The 22,723-nt window shown below is 34.7% G+C and overlaps 1 protein-coding gene across 4 annotated transcripts; it reads right to left on the bottom strand.

Annotated features, from left to right (window-relative positions):
* Positions 1-2,492: 2,492 nt before the first annotated feature.
* On the bottom strand, positions 2,493-11,556 carry LOC149538884 (putative RNA-dependent RNA polymerase 4). 4 transcript variants are annotated; one of them, XM_089800258.1, is made up of 4 exons: positions 10,404-11,556; positions 7,523-7,659; positions 3,086-3,234; positions 2,493-2,790 (listed from the first exon to the last, which is right to left on the bottom strand). In XM_089800258.1, exons 2-4 carry the CDS (start codon positions 7,546-7,548, stop codon positions 2,603-2,605), a joined length of 363 nt encoding a protein of 120 aa, XP_089656384.1. In that variant the 5' UTR covers positions 7,549-7,659; positions 10,404-11,556; the 3' UTR covers positions 2,493-2,602. The 4 variants fall into 4 exon arrangements, 3 of the variants coding, with proteins under 3 accessions (XP_089656384.1, XP_089656383.1, XP_089656382.1); XM_089800257.1 differs by having other exon boundaries at positions 7,523-7,672; positions 10,404-11,553; XR_016356124.1 differs by lacking the exon at positions 2,493-2,790 and adding exons at positions 5,228-5,460; positions 5,557-5,904 and having other exon boundaries at positions 3,024-3,234; positions 7,523-11,542.
* Positions 11,557-22,723: the final 11,167 nt, after the last annotated feature.

The raw sequence follows: 22,723 nt of genomic DNA, 5'->3' as shown, positions 1-22,723 counted from the left end.
GTTCACATGCCTTGCGTATGATTCAACATTTTGCATGCAATATCCTACACTCTCTCCTCTGACTGATGATGGATTACAGAAAGTGATCTAAAACGATAATGCTAAAAAACACACAATCAAATCCAAAACGAACTTGCATTACAAATGGATTGTGGAAATCTGATATTGTTAATTTTGCATGCATGTCTACCACGACAATCACAAATTAAACATATAAATAATGATGATGCTAAAAAACACAGAATCAAATCCAAAACGAACTTGCATTACAAATGGATTGTGGAAATCTGATAGACATGCATGCAAAATTAACAATATCAAAGTTCCACAATCCATTTGTAATGCAAGTTCGTTTTGGATTTGATTGTGTGTTTTTTAACATCATCGTTTCAAATCATGCTTTGTAATCCATCATCAACCGGATTAGAGAGTGCAAGATGCATGCAAAATGTCAAATCATACGCAAGGCATGTGAATTGTTTTATAGAATGCCTAAAAAACACTGATAATAACTAATCAAACTATCTTAAACACCGATAGTAACTAACATGCTTCTTCATTAATATGCTTGATACAATAAGCAAACTCGGCAACTATGCACAGCAAGTTATATGCTAAAAGGAAATCATTTAGGAGATACAGAATATGGGGAGAGTGGGACAATCCCTATCTGACACTTGCTCCGAAGTATGAAGCTGCATAGATTGAAGTATTTGGGCAAATGTTTTTTCAGAACCACATTTATAGAGGCTGGAAATTGATTCACTGGAGTCCCTCATCTAGCCTTCTTTCAACTACTGCTTTAACTATTGTTTTTATGGAGTAAAATCTTTCAAAATGAGTGGTTGGCCATTATTATTTTGTCAGTTGTAAAATATAGGTTGTTCCTGTGAGGCTATTCTTGTCGAAAGACCATGACTGTATTAAAAGGATATGCCCCCCGATAACAAAATTTGCTAAGCAGAAGACTGTGGTATATTCATTCAACTCTAAATTTCAATTCAAATTAAACTTTAAGGTTTAACCACAAAATATTGAAGCTCTTAATTTTTTATGCTTGGCAGAGTCCTGCAATGAAAGTGGGAAAGTCAAGGATATTACTAATTAAATTTGATACAAGTTAAATTTGATAAAAAGGTCTTTAGCTTTTGATCCGTCTCTGTGGATACTAGATATTGCTCGGATAGTGGAAGGATCTAATAGATAGCTTTTATATTTGCAATCTCTCTAAAAGCTAGGATTTAAATTGATGCTCTAATACTTTGTCTAGTTTAATGAAAGGGTTGTTATGGTTATTGCTTGGCAGGTTCTCCAACACTAGATGCTTCTTAGGATCAACTGTCAATTTGTTTTTCTCTTAAAGGTTTCAAAGATCTCCAAAGACTATATAAACGAAATCAGGCAAAGGTTAATGTCTTTGCTAGACATAGAAATTATGTAATTTATCTACTAAGAGATCTATGTAACATTGCTTATGAATGTATCTAAGAGATCTAATTACAAAATATGTATTTATTAATGAATTGTAAAAGGGGGCATGCCCTCTTCAAGTCCCCTTATATGGCATTTGTTTTTGTACAAGACTTTGGTCTTGGGCTACATCGGGGGTTTTCTTAACCTCGTTCTTTTTCCCCCAGTCCCTGCACTTGAACGGAGTACATTGTAAATATTTCTGATAATGGGTACTTGCCTCTTATTAATCAAATATATATATATATACACACACATACATAAAGATATATATATTATAAGACATATAGATGCATGATTATTATTGATCATGCATTATAATTATTATAGCAAATAATCAGGTCAGTATACAGCAGGATATAGATTAAATACTCAAGCCCAAGAGATCACTTATAAATCGGTTAGAGTAATCCAACCAAAGTAAAATTCTCTAACATGCCACAGTAAATGCATACAGCTTAATGGAACTTCTCACTACAAGGCCCTTGAAAAGTTATTGAGCTTCCTTTTCAAGACATCAGCCCAACACTAAATGCTGCAGCTGCAAGTAACACCATTACTACCTCCACCACCTCGTCTGCTACGTTTGCAGCTAAATAGATATTGATTACCGAAGCATAAAATAAAACAGAGAACAAAGCTTGTCATCACCTTGACGTGCTTGCACATGTGGTAAACAAGAAGAAACAAAAGGAAAAGATCTCTCTGGTCAAGGAGCAAAACGACCAAGGAATTAGGATTATTTTGGATATCTATTCATTTCATGTGCACCAGCAACACCAGGGCCATGAACACTTTTTCAATCTTTCAGGAACATGTTCAATAGCTGTGTCTTCAGTGTTAAATGCAGTGTGGATAAATAGCTTCTCTACATAATTATGTACAACTCCCATGCCTCATTGTATGGTTCTATGGCTCAGCATTTCAATAGGTGTTGCAATTGTTTTACCATTACCAAGAAATTTTTATTTAATACAAAATTGTTCTCATTGATCAAAAGGAAAAATTGTTAAAAATAGAAATTAAACACAAAAAAATCCTATTGCTTTTCTTATGCCATACATATTGTAAAATTGGATCAAAAACTTACAGAATTATAAAAACTTCATTTCTCTTTAATTGTCCTGTGGGATCAGCTGTACCCATCAAATAAAAGGGAATATTCATCAATAGGAACCTTCCCTTCCTTCAATGTTTTGATTTCCTCTAGCATACATTGCCTCAATTTATATTGTAACAATGGCTCATCAAGTGGAATTCCACATGATAACATTCTGAGCACAGTATAATCTTCATCTAGATATCTGCATTCCTTTATAACTACAGAATAAAAAGATCATCAATAATTAGACAGAATATACATTAGAATCATTATAACGTTTTAAAATTTGCGAGTCATTCATTGAAAAAATTTACTACTACTGTTTTGATGAAAATAGAAACCCAAGATTCTCCTATCTGCACACACATACAAAGGGATTTTGTCTTTTCTGTCCAAACTAGATGGCAGTTTGAAATATAAACATATAGAAACACATAGTGAACTCACAAGATCTGAAACGTAAACAACCTTCATCATAGAAAAAAAATAAACATATTAAATAGCCCAAAAAACCTTTAAATGCTGTTGTTCTATTACTGAGCTTATTTTGTATGCGAACAAAAGCTTCATACACAAGTCCAACAAAGATTTCATCTGGAACCCCACCATAACTCAGCAATGCAATCAAATAGCGTGAAAGCGATGACCGTTTTGGCTTGCAGCTGTCACAATGACACCAAAATAATATGATCTCAGTTGGTATAATTGTGCTTTAATCTTATTATTTTCAAATGAGACTGTATACACCCTGTCAACTGTATTGTGTGCCACCACATTAAGAAAACAATACAACATGCATGCTTCACCCTCTCATAGTTACAAGGTGTAACACATTGTAAACTCCATCATATTCTATTCTATAAACAAAAAGATAGACATACAAAGCATCCCAGAAAAAATGTAGACGAAGATCAAGAAGAGGAAACATAAGAAAGATAGCATGACAAGAAGAAAAAGAAGTATACTAAACATCTTGATAACGAGCTTACATTTCTGATCCAATTAGCTTCAACAAAACACCAATGTGCTCCAATGACATGTTTGCAAGACTTATGTTTCAATGCAGCTTAGAATCAAGACGCTCTGCTGTAACATTTATGATAATACAACTGGGAAGAATTTAATTTGATGAATCAGACAAGAATTTCTTCCCATTTTAACAATATGAATATTAGGACAATCAAAGAATTTAATTTGATGAATCAGACAAGAATTTCTTCCCATTTTAACAATATGAATATTAGGACAATCAAAAATATCTATCTGAAGAACTTACTGTAGCTATGATATGACTCAATAATGAGACTTCAACTTCTCTTACAGAGAAATAAAGTGATTTAGGTTTGTAGCAATAAGTTGTAAAAATTTAATAAACTGGTTAGCAAGGCACAATTGCTCCAACTAATTAGAACATCTATTCATTCTTTATAGTAACATGGAAGACATTAACAAACACAATAAAAGTTGACCACCGGGAGAATTATTTCAAAACCACTCCTTTTATTTCCAGCTGGCATCAGAATTGTATTTATATAACTCTTCTAAGCATGATACTTTTTTATTTGTTTAGTATCCACCATAATCCAGACTTACAATAATTCTCTGGAGTCACCCAGACTCATCAAGTCCAAAGGCATGCCAGCCCTAGCAAGGCCCAAGGACCTGGACTCTATGTCTGGGCGAATCTAGCAATACCAGACAAGTCTTGTAAGCCACACTTGGACAGGACTTGGAGAAAAAAAAGGATTAAAAGGCAATTGTAAAGCATTTAGCTGACATTTTAATTACTTTTTTCAATCAAAACATGCAACCTTGCATTGGTTGTTTGGTTGATGACATGGCCATTTAGGATTTCCCCCATAGTTGTTTCAAAGTCAATCTCATTCTCCTCAGTAGAATACACACATGAAATATAACATTTAAGTATTTGACATATACTTTTATACTTTTAAGTTATATTTCATGCATATATTGGCAGATCTTTGAGAGTTTGTCAAGATAAAAGTTCTAGGGGTCTTTATTTTCCACTACAAATCATTTTATTCTAAACTGAAGATTTGAGCTCAAACAAGGAAGGTGATTGTCAGAGCTATCAACTTAAGGATTGGGAGGACTAGAGATGACCTTTCGACCAGTCCTCTAAATAGGCATAGCCATTCTGAGGGATCTGCAATATGGGGTGATATCATTGTGTCTTGTCTCTAACTAGGGACGTTGTTGATTTCTCCATGTGAGGGCATAGTCACAGTCAGCAGATATTACTATCTGAGTTGGGACGAAAGCTTAAGCTATCTATTGTTGAGTTTGAAACCAAAACTAGTGGAGTTAGGCAATTTAGTGCATCCTGACAGGTCTAGGAGTGTTGGCTAAGAATTATTTCCACATCCACTTGGTACATGTATTACACATTCTTTATTCAGAAATTCCATTTTGGTCATTGAAATCGTTCACGTTGGAGTGAACAATAAAAATTAGTTGGGCATTTATAAATCCTTAAGTCTAGAAATCTATATATTAAAAAGGCATAATTTTTCAAATGTTGGGGTGCTCCTACACCACTTTAACTTCTGTGGCCTCCTTTCAACTACTGCTTTAACAAATAAAAAGTAGAATAAAATAAAAATTACAGTCAGTGGTGATTACTTTAGACAATACCCTTTTCACTGTACACTTTCTTAGCATTGGCTATTCAACACATCTCTTCCCCAGACCAAGAATGCTATGCTGGAGTTTCCAGTATAGGGACATTTTCTTGAGACGGACAGCATCAATTTGATGTGGTCTTCAAAAAACATCTTCAAATGATTATATCTGCAAACTTGAATTCAGCGATCTCCTTTTTCATTTTTATTTTCACAGCAGTAGCCTTCCAATGACCTCTCTTACAGCTGAAAATAAAACACAAAGAAATAGAACAAAATTATATGAGGCCACCCCTCACACTATCCTCATGATCAAAAATATATGCAATAAGTACAACCAACCTCATCTGATAAAATTACTAGATGAACATTGTTTGTAACAAAACAATTCAACAACTTCACAATCTCCTTTTCATGATTTCCTCCTTCCAAATCCAAATTCTTCTTATCTCTTTAGGAGACTATATCTCGTCCTTAGAGGCCTCAATGCAGCAGCTAAGACAACCTTCTTTTACATAGCTTGCTACCTCCTTCAAGCGTCCTTCACTTCTCCTCGTAGATCTTTATGGTGAGTATTCTCTGCACAGTCTTCTCCTTTCACAGAACTCAAATGTCTGCACCAATTATTCTTTCTCGTGCCCAGCGAATTCAAGTAAATTGAAATCCAGGAAATAGTCATACTCTGCACCACTGCAACAACAACCAGGCATGTGCTTAATTTTCAATTCAGCATAGGTTCAACTCTTCATGCACCAGCATAGCATTCACCCATTCTCTATCTCATAGCAGCTCTCTAATCATCACACGGGCACAGGAACAGTTCTGCTTTTGGTTGTATTCTCCCCTCATCAATACCACAATGGTGAGGGGAGAATACAACCAAAATATAGAACAATAACGGAGAGATAATAGAGAGATTATGTTATATTTCTTCTTGTACATGAATTCTCCACATCTCAAGACTCAAACATTGCCTCCTTTTTATCCATGCTAAAAAACTAATAAAAGCTTATAAAAATCCATTACTAATTAATTTATCTAAGAAAGATCAAACAATAATCCATAATTTTCCTTTAACTCCCTATGTATTTGCTAAATAATTGGATTCGGACCACTATAAGATTATTGGGAGGTTACAAACAAACAACTGCCTATATGCATAATAATCTAGAAATCTCTAGAATGCACCCATATCACAGAGATACTTGCATAGGGAACACAACATCTCATGTCTAGTATAAACATAATTCAGATATTATATGATACATGGTGATCATAATAATGACACGATGAACATCAGAAATGGAGACTTGAACATTGCATGAGTAACACTGTATTATATGGGAGACAGGAGTAACACAATTCAGATCATTAATCAATCGTTGTTCAATCAGTTCTACAGATTTGAGTGGAGGTTTATCCTAAGAAGCATGAAGGTCAGGCTGCATTGTTCTTAGTGAAGTCGATCAGTAACGGCAATTCCTACATTGTATGAACCAAGTATGAACATCTGAAACAGAAAATCGTTTACACTATTGACCACATTCATCCTTATACTAATCGATTTGGTAGGATAAGTTTCGCTAGTCAAAATGTGATCGGATTAGTGGATATCGCATTCATAGAAGAGAGATATCAGAAATAGTAAACCATATACTTTTGTTGATATAATTCATTATTTGATCTTGTATATTACAAGCATAGGATCAATTGTACTATCCTCAATACCTTATAATATCCAGATCTATATTACATCCGTAATCATCTACATACTGCCATTAGCTTTCATTCATTTAATAAAGGGTCTTCAATACATATAAGATCTATTCAAGAGAGATTCACATACATTGACCTGCGATACCAAGTGATTGAATTTAACATTTATGTAGCCAATATTTTGCATTAAGTATATTAGGATTATAAAGCTTTAAGAGAAATAAGTCTCTTGTAATTGGCTTTGCAAGAAAATTGTCCAGGCTTTCCAAGATAGCCAAATATGGGACATTACATAACTGCTTCAATCAAGAAGGAAATGCATACAAAAGCAGCACGGCACTACATGGCATTTCTGCAGAAAATTAGAGGCTGCCAAGCGAGCATACAATGTAATCAATCAAACCAGTTACATGTAGCAATTCATTGACAAGTCAAACATTTATTTAGATGAAAAACAACTCTCTTTTCACATGGCAGGACCATCTCTCTGTACATTTTTTTAAAACTGTCAATTCTAGAAGGCTTTTCAATGCATATAATATATGAAAGGTCATAACAGGAAGAAGTTAAGCACTTTGGTCCAAGCACTTACTTTGCAAGAGAACAGTAACGTTGCATGATAGGCCCATCTAAGGCATCAGCTATGCTAAGACTCTCTCCATCCTTAGCACCCACAAAAGAGAAATTCTCTGGCAAGCTAAGCAACTTTACTCCTGCTGCCGCTGCCTCCTATAAGACAGTTCTGGGAAAACTTGCATTCATTAACAGATAAAACTACAAGCTATAACTGACTTCTTTATCCAACATTCTGAAAAAAACCATGCGTGTGTCATTGTATTAAAACCAGAATAATTTTTTTAATTGAAAACATACATCATTGACAAAAACATAAATGCTTGGAAAATGACTTCTTTCTTGTCAGACATGAATATCCTTAAAAAATTCAGTACAGTATAAGCATTATACATACTAGGGATATTGAATTTAAGAACAAATCCAAACTTAGTATGTCTTGAATGTTGGATCTACTTCTGGACCCCCATTCAGCACAAGAAGAAACTGATGCCCGTTGAGATCTAGAATGGGAACCCATTGTAAATATTGACAGATTCTGTCCTTAATGTAAAAAATCCTAATTAAAAGTGAAAATTCATATCCATGCCCTTTTCCCTTATGTTTTAAGCCCACTTTGGTAGGGTGTCATAAATGCAATAATTAGCTTGCAAATGGCATATTCATGTGTAAATTTGGCTTATATTGTGATCCCTGTCATCAGTTATTCTAGATTTTCATCCCTGATCCCTAGATACATAAATCAACTCCCTAGATCAGATCTGCAAGTGCAGACTTGATCTAGGTGTTCCACAATCACAAGACTCGATCCTGATTTTTTTAAATTCGAATTCAGATGTCCCACCTTGCTGACCATTCACTAGTTGTTGTGCCCCACTTAGTATTTTTTTAAGTCAAATTGTGTGTTTGATTGTTGTATTTAAGAACATGCTTTCATTCAAATGAAAATGAATCTGGGATTGATGGATCATGGAGTTTGATCCAAAATGTTGGATTAAAAAAAATACACAGTCAAATTCAGAAAAATAATTGCTAGACTGAATCTAGGAATCAATTGAACACTTATAGATTTTAATTTGCAGAAGGAATGAAAAGGAATTTAACACATAATCAGAGCAAATCATCCTATCTCAACTGCACACTTGCTTGATGCCTTTCGACCTTATCTCAGGGTCATAATTCAAGTCCATTTTAACTGAGGAAACTTGACTTTTGAGATTCAGTAAATTCCTAAAGGTATTTGTAAACGCCTACAGTACTGACTCCTTGCAAGAATTCAGCCGTCAGAGATCAGCAAGATTCAGTAGTCTGCATTTTATCAAATCAGATAAGCCTATCAGAGGTTCAGATCTGCATGCAAGATCAGGTCTGTGGTGACAGAGATAAGATCTGCCTAGCATGGATGAACCAGAGCAACAGAAGTTAATTTTCAGAACCCAAAATCTTCATCCCAGTCCATTAAACTCTAGTACATTGGCAAATTATTTTAAGGCATCTACTACAGTACCACTTCATAGTAAAATAAAATCTATTATTTATCATAGGTTGCCAGTTGTGATAAAGGATATGATAGGGGGCTTTGGGTTCTCGAGGAGTTGCCCTAGCATCCATGCAACTCTGATAGCCGTGGTATGGCAATCCATCCTGTAGCTATCCTCCTCACTGTAGGGTGATTGTGGAGTGATTTTGAATGGATTTTCAGATATTGTTTGAATGGTAGTGCAGAATGGAGAAATACTTGATTATTATGTCTCTTGCTACCATTACTAGCCTAGAAATGGATTGTAAACAAGGGCCATAAAATAAGATGGAATAGCATTGCAGGAGATGCATCAAAAGGCCATACCTGATGATCCACAGCTGAAGGACAAAAGAATTGGTGAAGTGGAAAAGTAAAGTGGTCTGTGGTAATTAAGGAAAGCCATTAATAACATCCATTTCAAGGAAACAAGCAGAAGCCACACAAGTAATGAGACCCAGGTGGAGACAGTAATGTCAGCAAAACATGCAAAGAGGCACGTACTGTAGGTTGTGGAAAGAACAGGTGGGCTGTAGACCTTTTTCAGGCTGACTTTTTTTGCATACATAAAAGAAAAGCCTACCCGAAAATGGCTGCCAGACCAATAGAAATGCTCCAAAATTTGAGGGGAAATAATGGTAAATAAAAATGAAGGAAGAAGTTGGGATTTTGTGGGATTGATTTTAAGTTTTCCCAACACACAAACTAATAGACACATGATGGGCTTTTAATACAGGGCATGATTAAGTGAATCATCTCAGTCCAAACGAGCAAAACGAACAATGGGCATGAGCTTTATGATTAAGGAGTACATAGAAAACTAATAGTAAAATATGAGCATTTAATGCAGGAATATAAGAAGTATGAGCTCTGCTGTAAGCTTCTAAGGCAGGGTATGAACAGGCGAATCATCTCTATCCAAACAAATTTTAGGAAAGAATATTGGAAGTATGAGCCCACGGTCAAAATAAAGACACGAGCAATATAGGACTCCTAAACAAAGTTTAAATGATAATTTCAAGTTGTATCATGTCTGTGGTCACGTGAATAATTAAGAACAGACAATGACAGACGAACAAACAAATAAACAGTGTGAAATTGTGAGCACCAACAATCAAGCAGCATATTGAACCTAAGCAAATAAATCCTTCTAGTTTAGAGGATTAATATGAACACAAACCATATGGGAAGACTATAAATCCCATAAATAAATCCTCAAAATCTTCTAGTTATGGATATCGATAACATGCAAGGAAAAACAGAGCACAGCCTAGATACTTAACCTTTGCAGTATTGCAAAAATAATGGAAAGCATAGCCTGGATACTTAGCCTTTGTTGTGTCGCCGAACAAATGGAAATGTAGAGAGGAAATATACTCACAGTATCTTCTTCCTTGCAAATCTAGCCACTGGCATAGTATCCTCATTGTTGTCCTCCTTTCTCCCACAGAGAAAATAGGATACCAGTTTGAAAGTGAACTTTGCGAAATAAGCGCTGCAGGGGACAGTATTGTTTAGAGTGGACCTGCACCTTAAACTGTTTAGTTCTGATAAGGAGATTCTTTATATTTTCATGATGGTCAATGGTAACATTTACATGGTGTGATCAGATTAGGTCTAAAAAATCACGAAATGAAAATAGAGGATAAGATTGAAAAAATCACTTATCCCTACACATGCCCAAGATTTACCCACCATTCAGAATACAGTCTAGATACTTAGCCTCTGCAGTATCGCAAAAAAAAAAAATGGATAGCAGAATAATGGCTATGTTACCCGAGAGGAGATATTCTTACAACATCATCTCATTGCGAATCATCATTGTTGCCTTCCTCCTTTTTCCTACAGAGAGACTAAGATACCATGAAAAACATCCTAGTCAAGAGGACGCCCAAATCAGAAATTACAGACACGGGATAGTTTATTTGGAATCCAATGAATCTGCTATGACTTCTGTAGAATGGATCTGTGCCTAAAATGTTTAGTGAGTTTAGGAGCTCCTTTATATTCTCACGATGGTAAGTAGTCACATTGCTCATCATTAGTGCTGGAGACGTCAATACCGAAATAGCTCATTTAAGATTTACCCTCTTAAAGATTGAGGGGTTTTAATTCTAAATTTGGTGCAAAGGAATACAATGGCATTGGCAAACATGGAAATGGCTGTGAAGATAATGGCAGCAACGAAGGCTGTGATAATTATAGCAAGATTTACAAGCATTTTGGCTCTCCTAAAATTGAGTGTGGGGATGCCCCGTTGGACGCCGTCGTCTTTGTATTCATGGTTGCTTGGAAAAAGTGTGATTATTGACAGCATTTTGTTATTTTTTCACTGCAGAACACACCACTAAGCATTAGTCACAAATCATTTCTTGCAACTATCATTAACATGTGCAGAAAGTGGGATTGAACGAAATGTTGTTTTCCCATCTGAAATTTGTGAGATTTAAAGTTCTAAAACAGCTTTAGCTTCTGCAGCTCCTGCGCTCCAAACGGAATGCCTGTGCAGCTCCCGCGCGCACTCCGTGAAACATAAAAATAAACCTTAGCTTGCCTCTTTTTTTAACATGGTAAGCTCGTGTTGGTCAAAATTTGAAATTTCAACCAATACGAATATGGATTTTAAGAAAAAGATATTTTTTCTTCCATATTATGACCAATTGAAAACATTTTAATAGATGGTCGAAATTTTGATCTTAAAATAGGGTCAAATGTATTAGTGAATGGTTCACCAATGGAATCTTGAACATAGGGTGAAGGTGTGCTTTCAAAAAAGATACTTTCCATACCATACCATATCTACAATAAACAATTTTCATGTCCTTTCAAGGCTTTCACAAATCAACACTCTTCATGCCCTTTTGGAACTTTTACAAATATCTTCCAAACATACTACCATCAACTATAGCATCCTTGAAAACCCATACTCCATAAACTCTCTTTCTACACCATCATTTCCCTTATCACACAAAAAGCAAAATATGAATGAATATAGTATACAATGGAGCCCATCCTCCAAGGTTTTGAACTATATTTCAAGCCCAACTAAGCCCTTCATCATGGACTTCTCTTCCCTTCCCAAAGGATGAGTGAAGCCCTCACACCCATAACAACACTTGAAATTCAAATCAAAACAAGGAGATTCAAGAAAGAAAATCAAGAAATTTCATGAAACACAATGCACAATCACACCACCACAACACAATACCAAAATTAACAATAGCAATACAAGAATCCCATAACAACACTCCATGCTTGTAGATTCATTATGCAATGCTAAAAGAAAAATGATCATGGTTTGAACACCAACCTTGGTCCAAGCTAAAGGAAATGATAGTTGTTGTAGAGCTGCCTTAGTCTTCCTCCAAAACCCTAACTATCTCTAAACTTAGAGTGTTGATGAACACCCCACTAGTTTGTCCAAGACTCTCTAATAGGGTCTTCTCACTAACTATTTTAGCAAAAACACTAAGCCACTTCCTCTTAAAAACTTGTCTCCCTCTAAGTTTTATATTTTTGACTAAGTGGAAACATGGGAGAGAACACATGTGACAACTCCAATTTCGAATTGATGGAAGAATTCATGGGTAAACCCCCCTAGGCTGTCTAGTCAAAATTAGGTCCCTAAAATATTATATTATCATATCGGCAACTCATTTTCACATAAAAGACACTTTGGGACCACCTAATGACCCCTCAAAACCCTATCCAAGTCCAAATTCGAATTTTCTTTAATTGTGACACATCTTACCCCTTGTCAAATGGGTTTAGTTACTCATTAACAAGGTAAATATTTTTAGGGTAAGATGTCACCATGACCAAAACCCTAAATGACATGTCAATTACACATAAAGTCTACAAGTGTCAAGTGACACATAAAAGCACATTCCACATCACCATGACATGTCCCTAATGCATTTTTATGATTAAACATTTCCACATACAAGCAAACTTACATTTATGAATCAAAATATTTTCACAACGAGGCTTTTGAATCTTCCAAAGATTCGCCTTGGTTAACTATGTTCACATGGGTTTGAAACTTGTTTCCCCCAAAATTTTCATGGTTCCACTTCTTGCACGTTAAACTCAAGCATCAGTAGTCCAAATAGGTCATATAAAATATATATCATAAATGCATATAATTTCAAACGTTACGCAACTTATATTAACATAATTCAATTAAATTCCTTTCCTAATCATTCAAAATGATAGAATGTCAAAATCTGCATGTCATAAATCATCATAATCAAATTAACATTTCGCATCACATCACAATCTAATTCTATCATGTCATAAAGTTGCATCCATATGTGTTTGATCATCCCATTCACAATATTAAGTTCTATTGCATAGCAAAATCTATCCTTTAACACTAACATTATAATTTGGCATTTCAAGCATTTCTACAAATTTGGTTTCTATTAAAGCAATTGAAATAATTTAGAACATGAAATAGAATTATTAATTATATTGATTAGGTCTTAATGTGCGGATCATCAAAATGCAAATATTAAAATGACATAACATTATAGTCTCAAAAGTGTATCAAAACATTGAATTAGAAGTATCATAATGCAAACATATCATCTACACCATGATGGTCCGAATGAGGCCTCACAGATGTCCCTGCTCAAGAACCACTAGCCCTAACACAAGGTCAAGGAGAAGATCAAGGTGAACAGGAAGTTGAGCTTGAAGAAGGTGTTGAGGAAGAAGAAGTTGGTGAAGCACTTATAGCTACAGAGAAGAAGAAGGAGAAAGCTAAAGCTCTAGCAGTCAACAAACCCAAGAAGGTTGTAAAATTTAAGCATATAGTTCCAACTACCAGAACCAGCACAAGAGCTACTACTAAAAAAGTTTGAGAGGTGGCAAAGCCAAAAGAAAAAAAAGGCTAGGAAAGCTATACAAGATGATGAGTTTAAGAAGAGACAAAGGAGAAAGCACATTTCACTAGCCGAATCAGATGAGGAGAGGAAAAAATATGATGATAATAGCCAATTCAAAGTGGTAAGTCACATTTCTTCTGTTGATTTGGATAATCTATGTGAAAATATAAAGAATAATGCATATTTGAGTGGATTTTCACATATTGAATTTGATAAGCTTGGAAAGCTAGAAATGGATAAAGTAAAAGAGTCAGTATATGCCATGATAGAAACATTTAAGATAACTCCAATTGAGATTTCCAACTCTCTACCAAAGAACCTATATGATAGAGTTGAGAAAAGGTTGATGTAGTCTCACAATGGAGAGAGATATTAGAGAGACTACACTTACAAGAGTAATGCCAAATTCAAACAAATCTGAAATGACAAAAGCTATTAATAAGTACAAGGGAAGATTTTCTCCAAAGCATCAAGCCTTTAAAATATCCTGTAGAACAAAATTGAAGAGGTTGTTCAACAGAGAACACACGGATGGAAAGTGATCTATGGGCTAACAACACAGAAGGATATTGAGCAAGCACCTAAGGAAGTAGGTGAAGACAAAATATAGGTAGAGGTAATTGAAGCAACAAATGATGAATCTACTATGGAAGTGCATGGGGAAGGCACTACATAGGAAACAATTGAAGAAGAGAAACAACTAGACCAGAATGTACCAGTGCCAAGTTGACATAGGGAGGGATGAAAAACTAGGGCCAATAGGCACACCCAACTATCTAGACCACCCTGCATGAGTTAACACAGCGGAAACACAACACAAAGAACAACAACAAAGGAGGAAGAAGAGCAAACAATTTCATGGATTCATCGAGTAATCAATGTACATGCCCAACTGTAAGACCTTTTTGGGTTATGGCCATATAACAATTCAATTACAATCCTCAATGATCCTACTTCACATTCTTGCTTCTTACTATTATAAGTTCTATCTCCCAAAAACCTTACCTAAAACTCAATCCTAGACCTCCTTAAATACTTGTGCGGCCATAGGTCAACCTATCACAAAACTAAACCTTATATTAAATGCATGCACAACCAAAAGTCAACTCACATCAAATATTAACTACGTATACCAAAATTAAATGTGAGCAAGGTCGGCCCAAACTGGAACCAAAAATAGACCACTCGGCAAATGAAGACTTCATAAAGCATAGGCACTTGGCATCTAAATGATCACTAAAAAACCACATGAGCTCAACATCCAAAGAGAACTCAACAACCACAAAGAACTCAAAAATCAAAGGATCACTTGGCAACCAAAGAAATCACTTGGCAACCAAGGGAATCACACGGCAGAAACTAAGAACTCGACATCAACTAAATACTTGGCAACCACAAAAGCTTGACAATGTAAGATATTGCAACTTGGCAGAAAGAAAGATTGAGAACATGTAGAATATCAATGCAACCCAGGATGCTCCTACATCATGAGTACCAGTCCTCAAGCAGGTATAGTAAAGGTTAAGGATGTTTTTAAAACCATCATTTAGAACATTAATCCCCTAACAAAGGACGATATGCAGAAGATACTAACTAATTCCACCACCAAGGCACAATTATGCAGTCATCCTATGTTGGTGAGTGTGGATGAAAGCATTTTCCATTGTCCCCTCTCAATCGACATAGGTGCAACCTGCCATGCCTATGGTAGTATATTACAAGAAGGAAAAAATGCCTTCATTATCAGCACCAAGGTACGTGCAATTACTATAATTGAAAAAGAAAGGACACTAGTTCAATCACGTCAGGAAGCTAGTCTTGCACCTACAACACAAGTTCAAGATGCAATTGAAATTAAAAGGCAAGAAGAGGAGAGGACTGAGGAGTCAGGCTTGACTACAAAGCCTGAGGAGCAATTAGCAATACAAACATTGGTTACTTTGCTAGTAACTGCTACTCCTCCAAGTCAAGCACTTCATGGGCCAAGTGTAGAAGCTACAAAACTGCAGTCATCAAGGTCTAGTCCTAGTACATCCGAGGTAGATGAGGTTATATCATTTGGTAATGTCAACTTAGATGAAGTGATTTTTTTACCAAAGTTTGACTTTGCAACAATAACTATTGAACAAATGAGCATACTATAGGATTCACTTGCAAGGAAAAGGCATCAAGAACTACTCAAAAGGGAGCACAGGAAGAAGCAAGCATTGCAAGACATCAAGGATATATTCCTTGGTGCATTCAGCCTACCAACACCTAAAGAAGACAAGCCTATCATGGAATAGTTGCTAAACATTGTAGAATAGATCAATGATGCAAACCTGGATTCCAATGTAAAATTACTTAAATGGATTGAAAGAAAATTTCAAGGAAAAGTCAATGAAAAGATATCAAGTGCTATTACACTTAGTTAGTTTGAGTTAGTAGCCAAGATTGAAAGTGTAAAGAAAGTCTTAAAGAATATTTTCTCACTTTACACCAAGTTGTGTGATACAACTCTGTTCATACAAGAAGTGCAATGCCATATTGCTAATATAGAGGGGGATATGAAGCTATAGGTACAACTCTACCTAATTCTTCAGCTTAAGTTAGAAGCACTTTAGGAATTTGATGAATTTCCAAGGTTAGTTGGCAGCTTTGCATTCTCAAGATCCAAATATTTGAGCTACACTAATCAACATCCAATCCATGTTGACCCCGCACATGGAAATAATTCACAAGGAGCTAGCCTTTGTAGAGACATTAATACAGAAAGATATCCATCTTTCTACACTTGAAGGGTTAGCTCATCTTGTTGTTGAGTTAGCCATCCAAATCAAATCATTGAGGTAGCTTATGATAAATGGGATGCAACTCTGAAGTTAATACTTGAGATCCATAAATCTTTCTTGGATAAACATAGTATACGTGTATAGCCCTTTGACACAAGTGTCAAAAAGGGGGAGAAATAAGTAAGGGGGAGTACTAAGTTTTGAGAGTGACAATGACTGCAAGGAAATAATAGATATAATTTTGGGAAGACCAACCAAAGGGGGAGACAAAGATAGAAACAGAGTACAACACAGTTCAACATATGCATATTTACTTAGTAGGAATATTGGTTCAAATTCAAAATAGCTAAACCAACTCAGGGGGAGTTATAAGATTTTGGGGTATGACTATTACATCAAGGTTTTGCAAAATTTTGAAATTTTGAAATTTTTTTATGTAAGAAAGATACTAAATGGATATAATCTAATTTATGCTCATTAATTAAGATCATTCATGCATGACCAAGTATTTTTTTTACTCATGTCAAAGGGGGAGATTGTTAATCTCAGATTGGTGTTGACATATGAGTGACAATATACTTAAGTCATTTATTTAGTTCATGCCAAACAAGTAATACATTCTAAGTATAAGTTGCCAGACAATATATGTCGAGTGATGGATATACGATAAGTGCCAAGTAACTAGTAAGTGTCGAGTCACTCAAATGTCGAGTAGATAGTTTTAAGTCACTTTGATACCTAGTGATAAATGGATGTCGATTCATTCAGAGGTCAAGTTACAACATTGAAGTTATAGTTGATGTCAAGCATCAGAGACTTCAAGTGTCGAGTAATACAATTTTGACATAGTTGTTTGTAATGGCACAAACTATTATGAAAAAAAATTTTGGAGCTGACTTGAAGATTATTTTGTGGTCCTAGATGATAAGGACAAATATTTATTGAGAATTCCTATGCAGTACATGCAGCCAATTATAAAAAGTGAAGGATTAAGTGGCATAATGAGCGGATCACAATCATTGATTCATACCTAACCCTAAGTCACCTAGGTCTTCTTAAGGAAGACAAACCCAAAACTTTTTATGAATGTAGAAGGAGAAAATACAGAAGTTTGCATATGCAAATAGAGCATTCATGGTGACTAAGGTATTGTGAATTGAGATACATTGCATAATCAGTTAAAGGAGAACAAAGGAAAGAAGGTTAGAGTACATAAGAGATACATTTGATCAATGAGGATCAAGTACACATCAGCAAAAAAGTGATATGTTATCTAGTAGTAGAGTGCTAACTACAAGATCATTATTGAGACATTCTAAGAGGTGAATCAGTTAAATCTCTTAATAGAGTATTCTTAACATGCTATTATAAATCCTTTAATAGGATGCTTACTTAATTGTAAGTTAAATTCCATTTATTAGGCACACTTCTAACAGGGTGTTAAAATCCTTTAATAGGGTAAGATCTAACAATCGTGTAAGCCTATAATAGGGCAGACATTTCACAGGGTAGATCATTATTTTTGATGAAACATTGTAACCTTCATTGGATACACTTTATTACTAATGTAGTGGAGATTTGTGAGTATCATCCCCACCCTAATTTTACCTTCTCATTGGAGGGTTTTTGGGTAACCAAATATCTTGTGTCATACATGTGTTGAATGTTTATTTACTTTCAAGTTATGGATGTATATGCTTAATTTGGTATTTTAGTCTACATGTATAGATTGTGAGATGGATGTGTGGTGAATGATTTTAAGGTTGAAGTTTAAGTGTTGATTCACCACCACCCTCTTAGAGTTTGTTTTTCCTATTATATTTCCAACAATCCCTTTGTTATCATGGCCAATAAATCATCATCGAAGAAAACACCTGGAACAACTAGCTCACCAATTTTGAACTCTTATATATTGTTTAGAGGAGTATCAAATTTTCTATCCAAAATCCATTTGTGAAGAAGCTCTAAACCCCCAGCAGATGTTTGGGCATCTCTTAACCAGTTGGCCTTGTCATAGAAACCCTCATTGACCAGTAATCTAGGGGTTTTAGGCACTAGTTCTTTTCCTTTGGAAGACTCATTAGTTGATTCTGGTAATTGTTCCAAAAAATCATCATGCTCAACTCTCAACTGGTAATCTACCTTTCTTGAAAAATCCCTTTGTGGAGGCATTTTATCTATATTATCTCAATTGCAACTACAAATTCTTAACTAACTAAAGATTTTTAGTACTCACCTCGACAAACTTGTTTGCTCTACTGAGAATTTTGTCTACAATAATTCATGGCTTCAAGGAAACATAATTTGAAATTTTGAATATTTCAGCACTCTAAAAATTCTTTGTTGCTTGGTACTCAATAATGAGAGGAATCATAAATTTTATGGCAATTATCTTCACAACAACTTGCATTGATTATAATTAATGTTTTAATAGTCATATTTCAAGCTATGCTACAAAATTTGAAACCTAATCGTCGATTTACGCCATATCGGACAATTCCTTTTAAAACTTTAAAAATATGCATTACATTTTTCAAAATTTAGACACGTGTCAATGTGTTGCTTCCTTATTTTAATTAAAGTTTGATCATCTTCAAAATTTGGGGAAGCGACGATTGTCGATCATCATTTGATTGACAATCCTAAGTGATTCCAACTATTACTACGTTCACTTAAAAGACATTGGGCCCATTGATCCAACTTAGCATCCACCTTTTCTTACACGTTGTACCTTTGGTGAATCAAAACAAAAGATTTAGCACATTACCCAACTCAGCGTCATCTAGTAACTCATGAAATAGCTGACTCCACCAAGTCCACGGGTTACAACCTCACTTCCTCACTTTGGTTAAACTTTGTGCACTTTCAAAATGTGGGGAAGCGAAAGCAATTGATCATCATTTGATTGACAGTTCCATAAAACTGACACTACACTATCCTAGTTAGTAACCTCCAACCAATAGGAAGATGCCAATCTATCATTTGCTTTGATAGTTTTCCTTTTGTGGCCCACATACTAAACTTGGTCCCACTTTTTCCACATGGCAACTTCTTGCTTCCCCATTTTTGATAAACTCTACACATCTTCAAAATCTGGGGAAGCAACAATTGTATATCATTATTTGATCAACAATTAGGAACTTGCATGATATACACTACTTCAAACCTAAGGAAAAGGGGCTTGCACCTCCATGTGTCACAACCTCACATCCCTACTTTGTTTAAACCTTATGCAACTTCATAATGTAGGGATATGCCCATCATTGATCTTAACATGATCAATGATCAATGAAATAAACTCTCCAAGGGTTAGGAGTTTTCATCTAAGCTCATAAATCCTTTAAGTGTGTGGCATGGTGATCAAGTTTATTGTACAGTCAAAGCTTATCAAATGACATCAGCATTTTATAGAATTACCTAGGGAAGCAGTCAAGTTTCCCTGGTCACTGAGTCACATTAGTTAAGTTCTCAATTTCCTTTTAGCCTACAACTGAGCAAAATAGTTAGTAAAGCCTCAGTCACACAGTCACTTGAATGAGAGAAGTATAATGAACCTTCATAGTGACTGGGCTAGCCATGAATTCTTATCTAATGACAGTTTTATAAAGTCAAGGGCCTTCTACCAATTTTTATGGAGAATAAATATTAAAAACTTTGAGGAAAGATGTTGTAAAAGGAAAGTTGACCAGCCAGATAAAGAAGATTCAGTCATACAAGGTTAGATAAAGGAAAAAATGATGCAATAATTTAGTAGTGTGCCTCTTGAAGAGGGAATAAAAATGATCAGATCAGCTAGAGTTTTACTTCTTCCAAATTGGAACATTGCAGATGCAATGTTGTTTAATACTATTACAAAGAAGTTGAGCACACTGGAGAAAAAGAAAAGGGCACTTAGTGGTGCTAAATATAGTGAAGACTATGCTACCTTAGTTATTTGGTCCTTAAAAAGAGGATCTAGAGATAGTTATTCTCAAACTAATGATTTTGAATTAATGGGGAACTTGATTTTCAAAAGAGTAGAGGATACTCGAAATGAAGAGATAGAAGAATTAAATGTTGAAACAACCACTCTTACCTTAGCCACATAAAATGTTTATACAAGAGCTATAGGAGAACTATGAACAAGTCCTAGATGCCTACAATTAGGAAGTCCAAAAGAGGATTAACCTTCAAAATAAAATGATAGGACGTAAAGGGAACTCTAGATGACACACTTTTTAATAGGTGGATGGCAAAATATTCCTCAATAAATTAGTTGTTAATAAAAGAAGTTGAAGAAATGGATGTTGACTGGGATGAGGTACAAATAATTGATGCACCGATTCAAATAGAAGAAAGATAAAGGGAGCAACCAACTGTAATAGTTGACATGGCTACTCAAATTGGTGATGTGGCACAAGAACAACAAATAGTGGATGTGGCTACTCAAATTGATGATCTGGACGAAGAGAAACTAGTCCTAATCAATATCCAGATATCAGAGCATGACACATCATGTGCAAGCAATTATAAGAAAATATTTTACCTTTATAAATATAAATTGAATGTAATATATATTAGACAAATCAATAACAAAAAAAATAAAATTATGTAAAGAATAAACTATGAATTAAAAATTTTAACCAAAAAATTAAAATCAAAATATAATTTAATAATTGCATCTACCTATATATATACTCATTTCAAAACAAGAAAGCTTACTTACACTAAATTTATTGTCCATTGAAATTATAAAACTTTTTCTTTTTCTTTGACTTATTGAAATTAATTCAGCCTAACATATGATAGTTGAATCCAATCTTAATTTAGTTATATTTATTTTCTTATTATTATTAAATAGACATAATATTTTATTCAGCCTAAACATAAGACAATTAAATCCCATCTTAATTTGGTTATATTTATTTTCTTATTATTATTAAATAGGCATAATATTTTAGACACTTACGATTTCTTTTCCTATCCAGAAATAGCCTATTATGTGCAAACACAGTGCAAGTATTCAACCACCTCTTATATGAATGTAAGAAGCTAAATTTTGCATTGAATGATGGGCAATCATAGAGAGAGAATGACTACCATTGAGATTATTTGAAACATAGATCTACTCTCACATTTTCACTCTTCTCTAAGGTTTGGGTCAAAATATATTCAAGGCCAATCATTAGATGCATTGGATCAACAAGAAGTTGCTACAATAGAACTGGAAATTTTGAGAATACAAATGGATCCTAAATGAAAATTCTATCATATTTTGAGTTAATCTTGAGTTTATATCAATTTTTTATTAGTTTCAAAGAATATTAATATGATGAAATTCTGCAATATTTGTGTCTCTAAATTCTGGAATATGAGAGAATGTTTAGATTTTGTCTCTGACTAAAACGATTATCTAGGACTCATTTTTTGTTTTCTCCTATCTTATCACTGCCACTATTTCTCAAGCCTATACCTTGGAATTCTTGTCAATGTATAGAGTCACACTAGTAAATACCTAATCTATATAATTGTCTTGCAATTAAAATTATTAGTTGTTAACCCTAAACCCTATTCTTATGAGATACCTCTCAAATTATTTGAAACCCTATCAATTTATGGAAGCAATTACTTAATTCCTTGAATTAAAAGCAACAATGAATTGGCATACAGCCTACCTAAGCTACAATAAATTGCATGAAATTTTCTCACTCAATCCCAAAGTAACAAGCATATGAGGCATAGCAAGTTTATTCTTTCTCCCTATCTAAGATTAGTTTATTCTTGTTCTTTCTCTGGCTTGTTGGCCAAGGAAGTTTCTTTTCATTTAGTTTAGCAAACAATTCTTCTAAATTTAAAATAGCCAAAAACACCCTAACTTGATGGCCCCACAAGTAAATTTAGCTTCTATGAAAATTAGTTTCCCCTATAAATACAAGGAGTAGGTTCATGCTCTTCAATTTATTTATCTGTTTGGATCAACTCGAAACAATCAAAATGTACTGCACTATAATGGCTCAGAAGGGAGAATCCTCAGATGTTTAAGATTAATTCTCTGCATCTTT

The sequence above is a fragment of the Cupressus sempervirens genome, chromosome 9 (genome assembly GCF_028749045.1).
Source record: "Cupressus sempervirens isolate cs-2001-9-10 chromosome 9, ASM2874904v1, whole genome shotgun sequence".
In the NCBI taxonomy this organism is placed as follows: domain Eukaryota; kingdom Viridiplantae; phylum Streptophyta; class Pinopsida; order Cupressales; family Cupressaceae; genus Cupressus; species Cupressus sempervirens.
This window is presented reverse-complemented; position numbering and strand designations above follow the sequence as displayed.

Coding starts and splice junctions, on each gene's coding strand:
- LOC149538884 (XM_089800258.1), bottom strand. CDS start 7,548: ATGCAACGTTACTGTTCTCTTGCAAA. Junction 3,235..7,522: donor CGTTACTGTTCTCTTGCAAA/GTAAGTGCTTGG, acceptor TCATTGTGACAG/CTGCAAGCCAAAACGGTCAT. Junction 2,791..3,085: donor TAGAACAACAGCATTTAAAG/GTTTTTTGGGCT, acceptor TTTATTCTGTAG/TTATAAAGGAATGCAGATAT.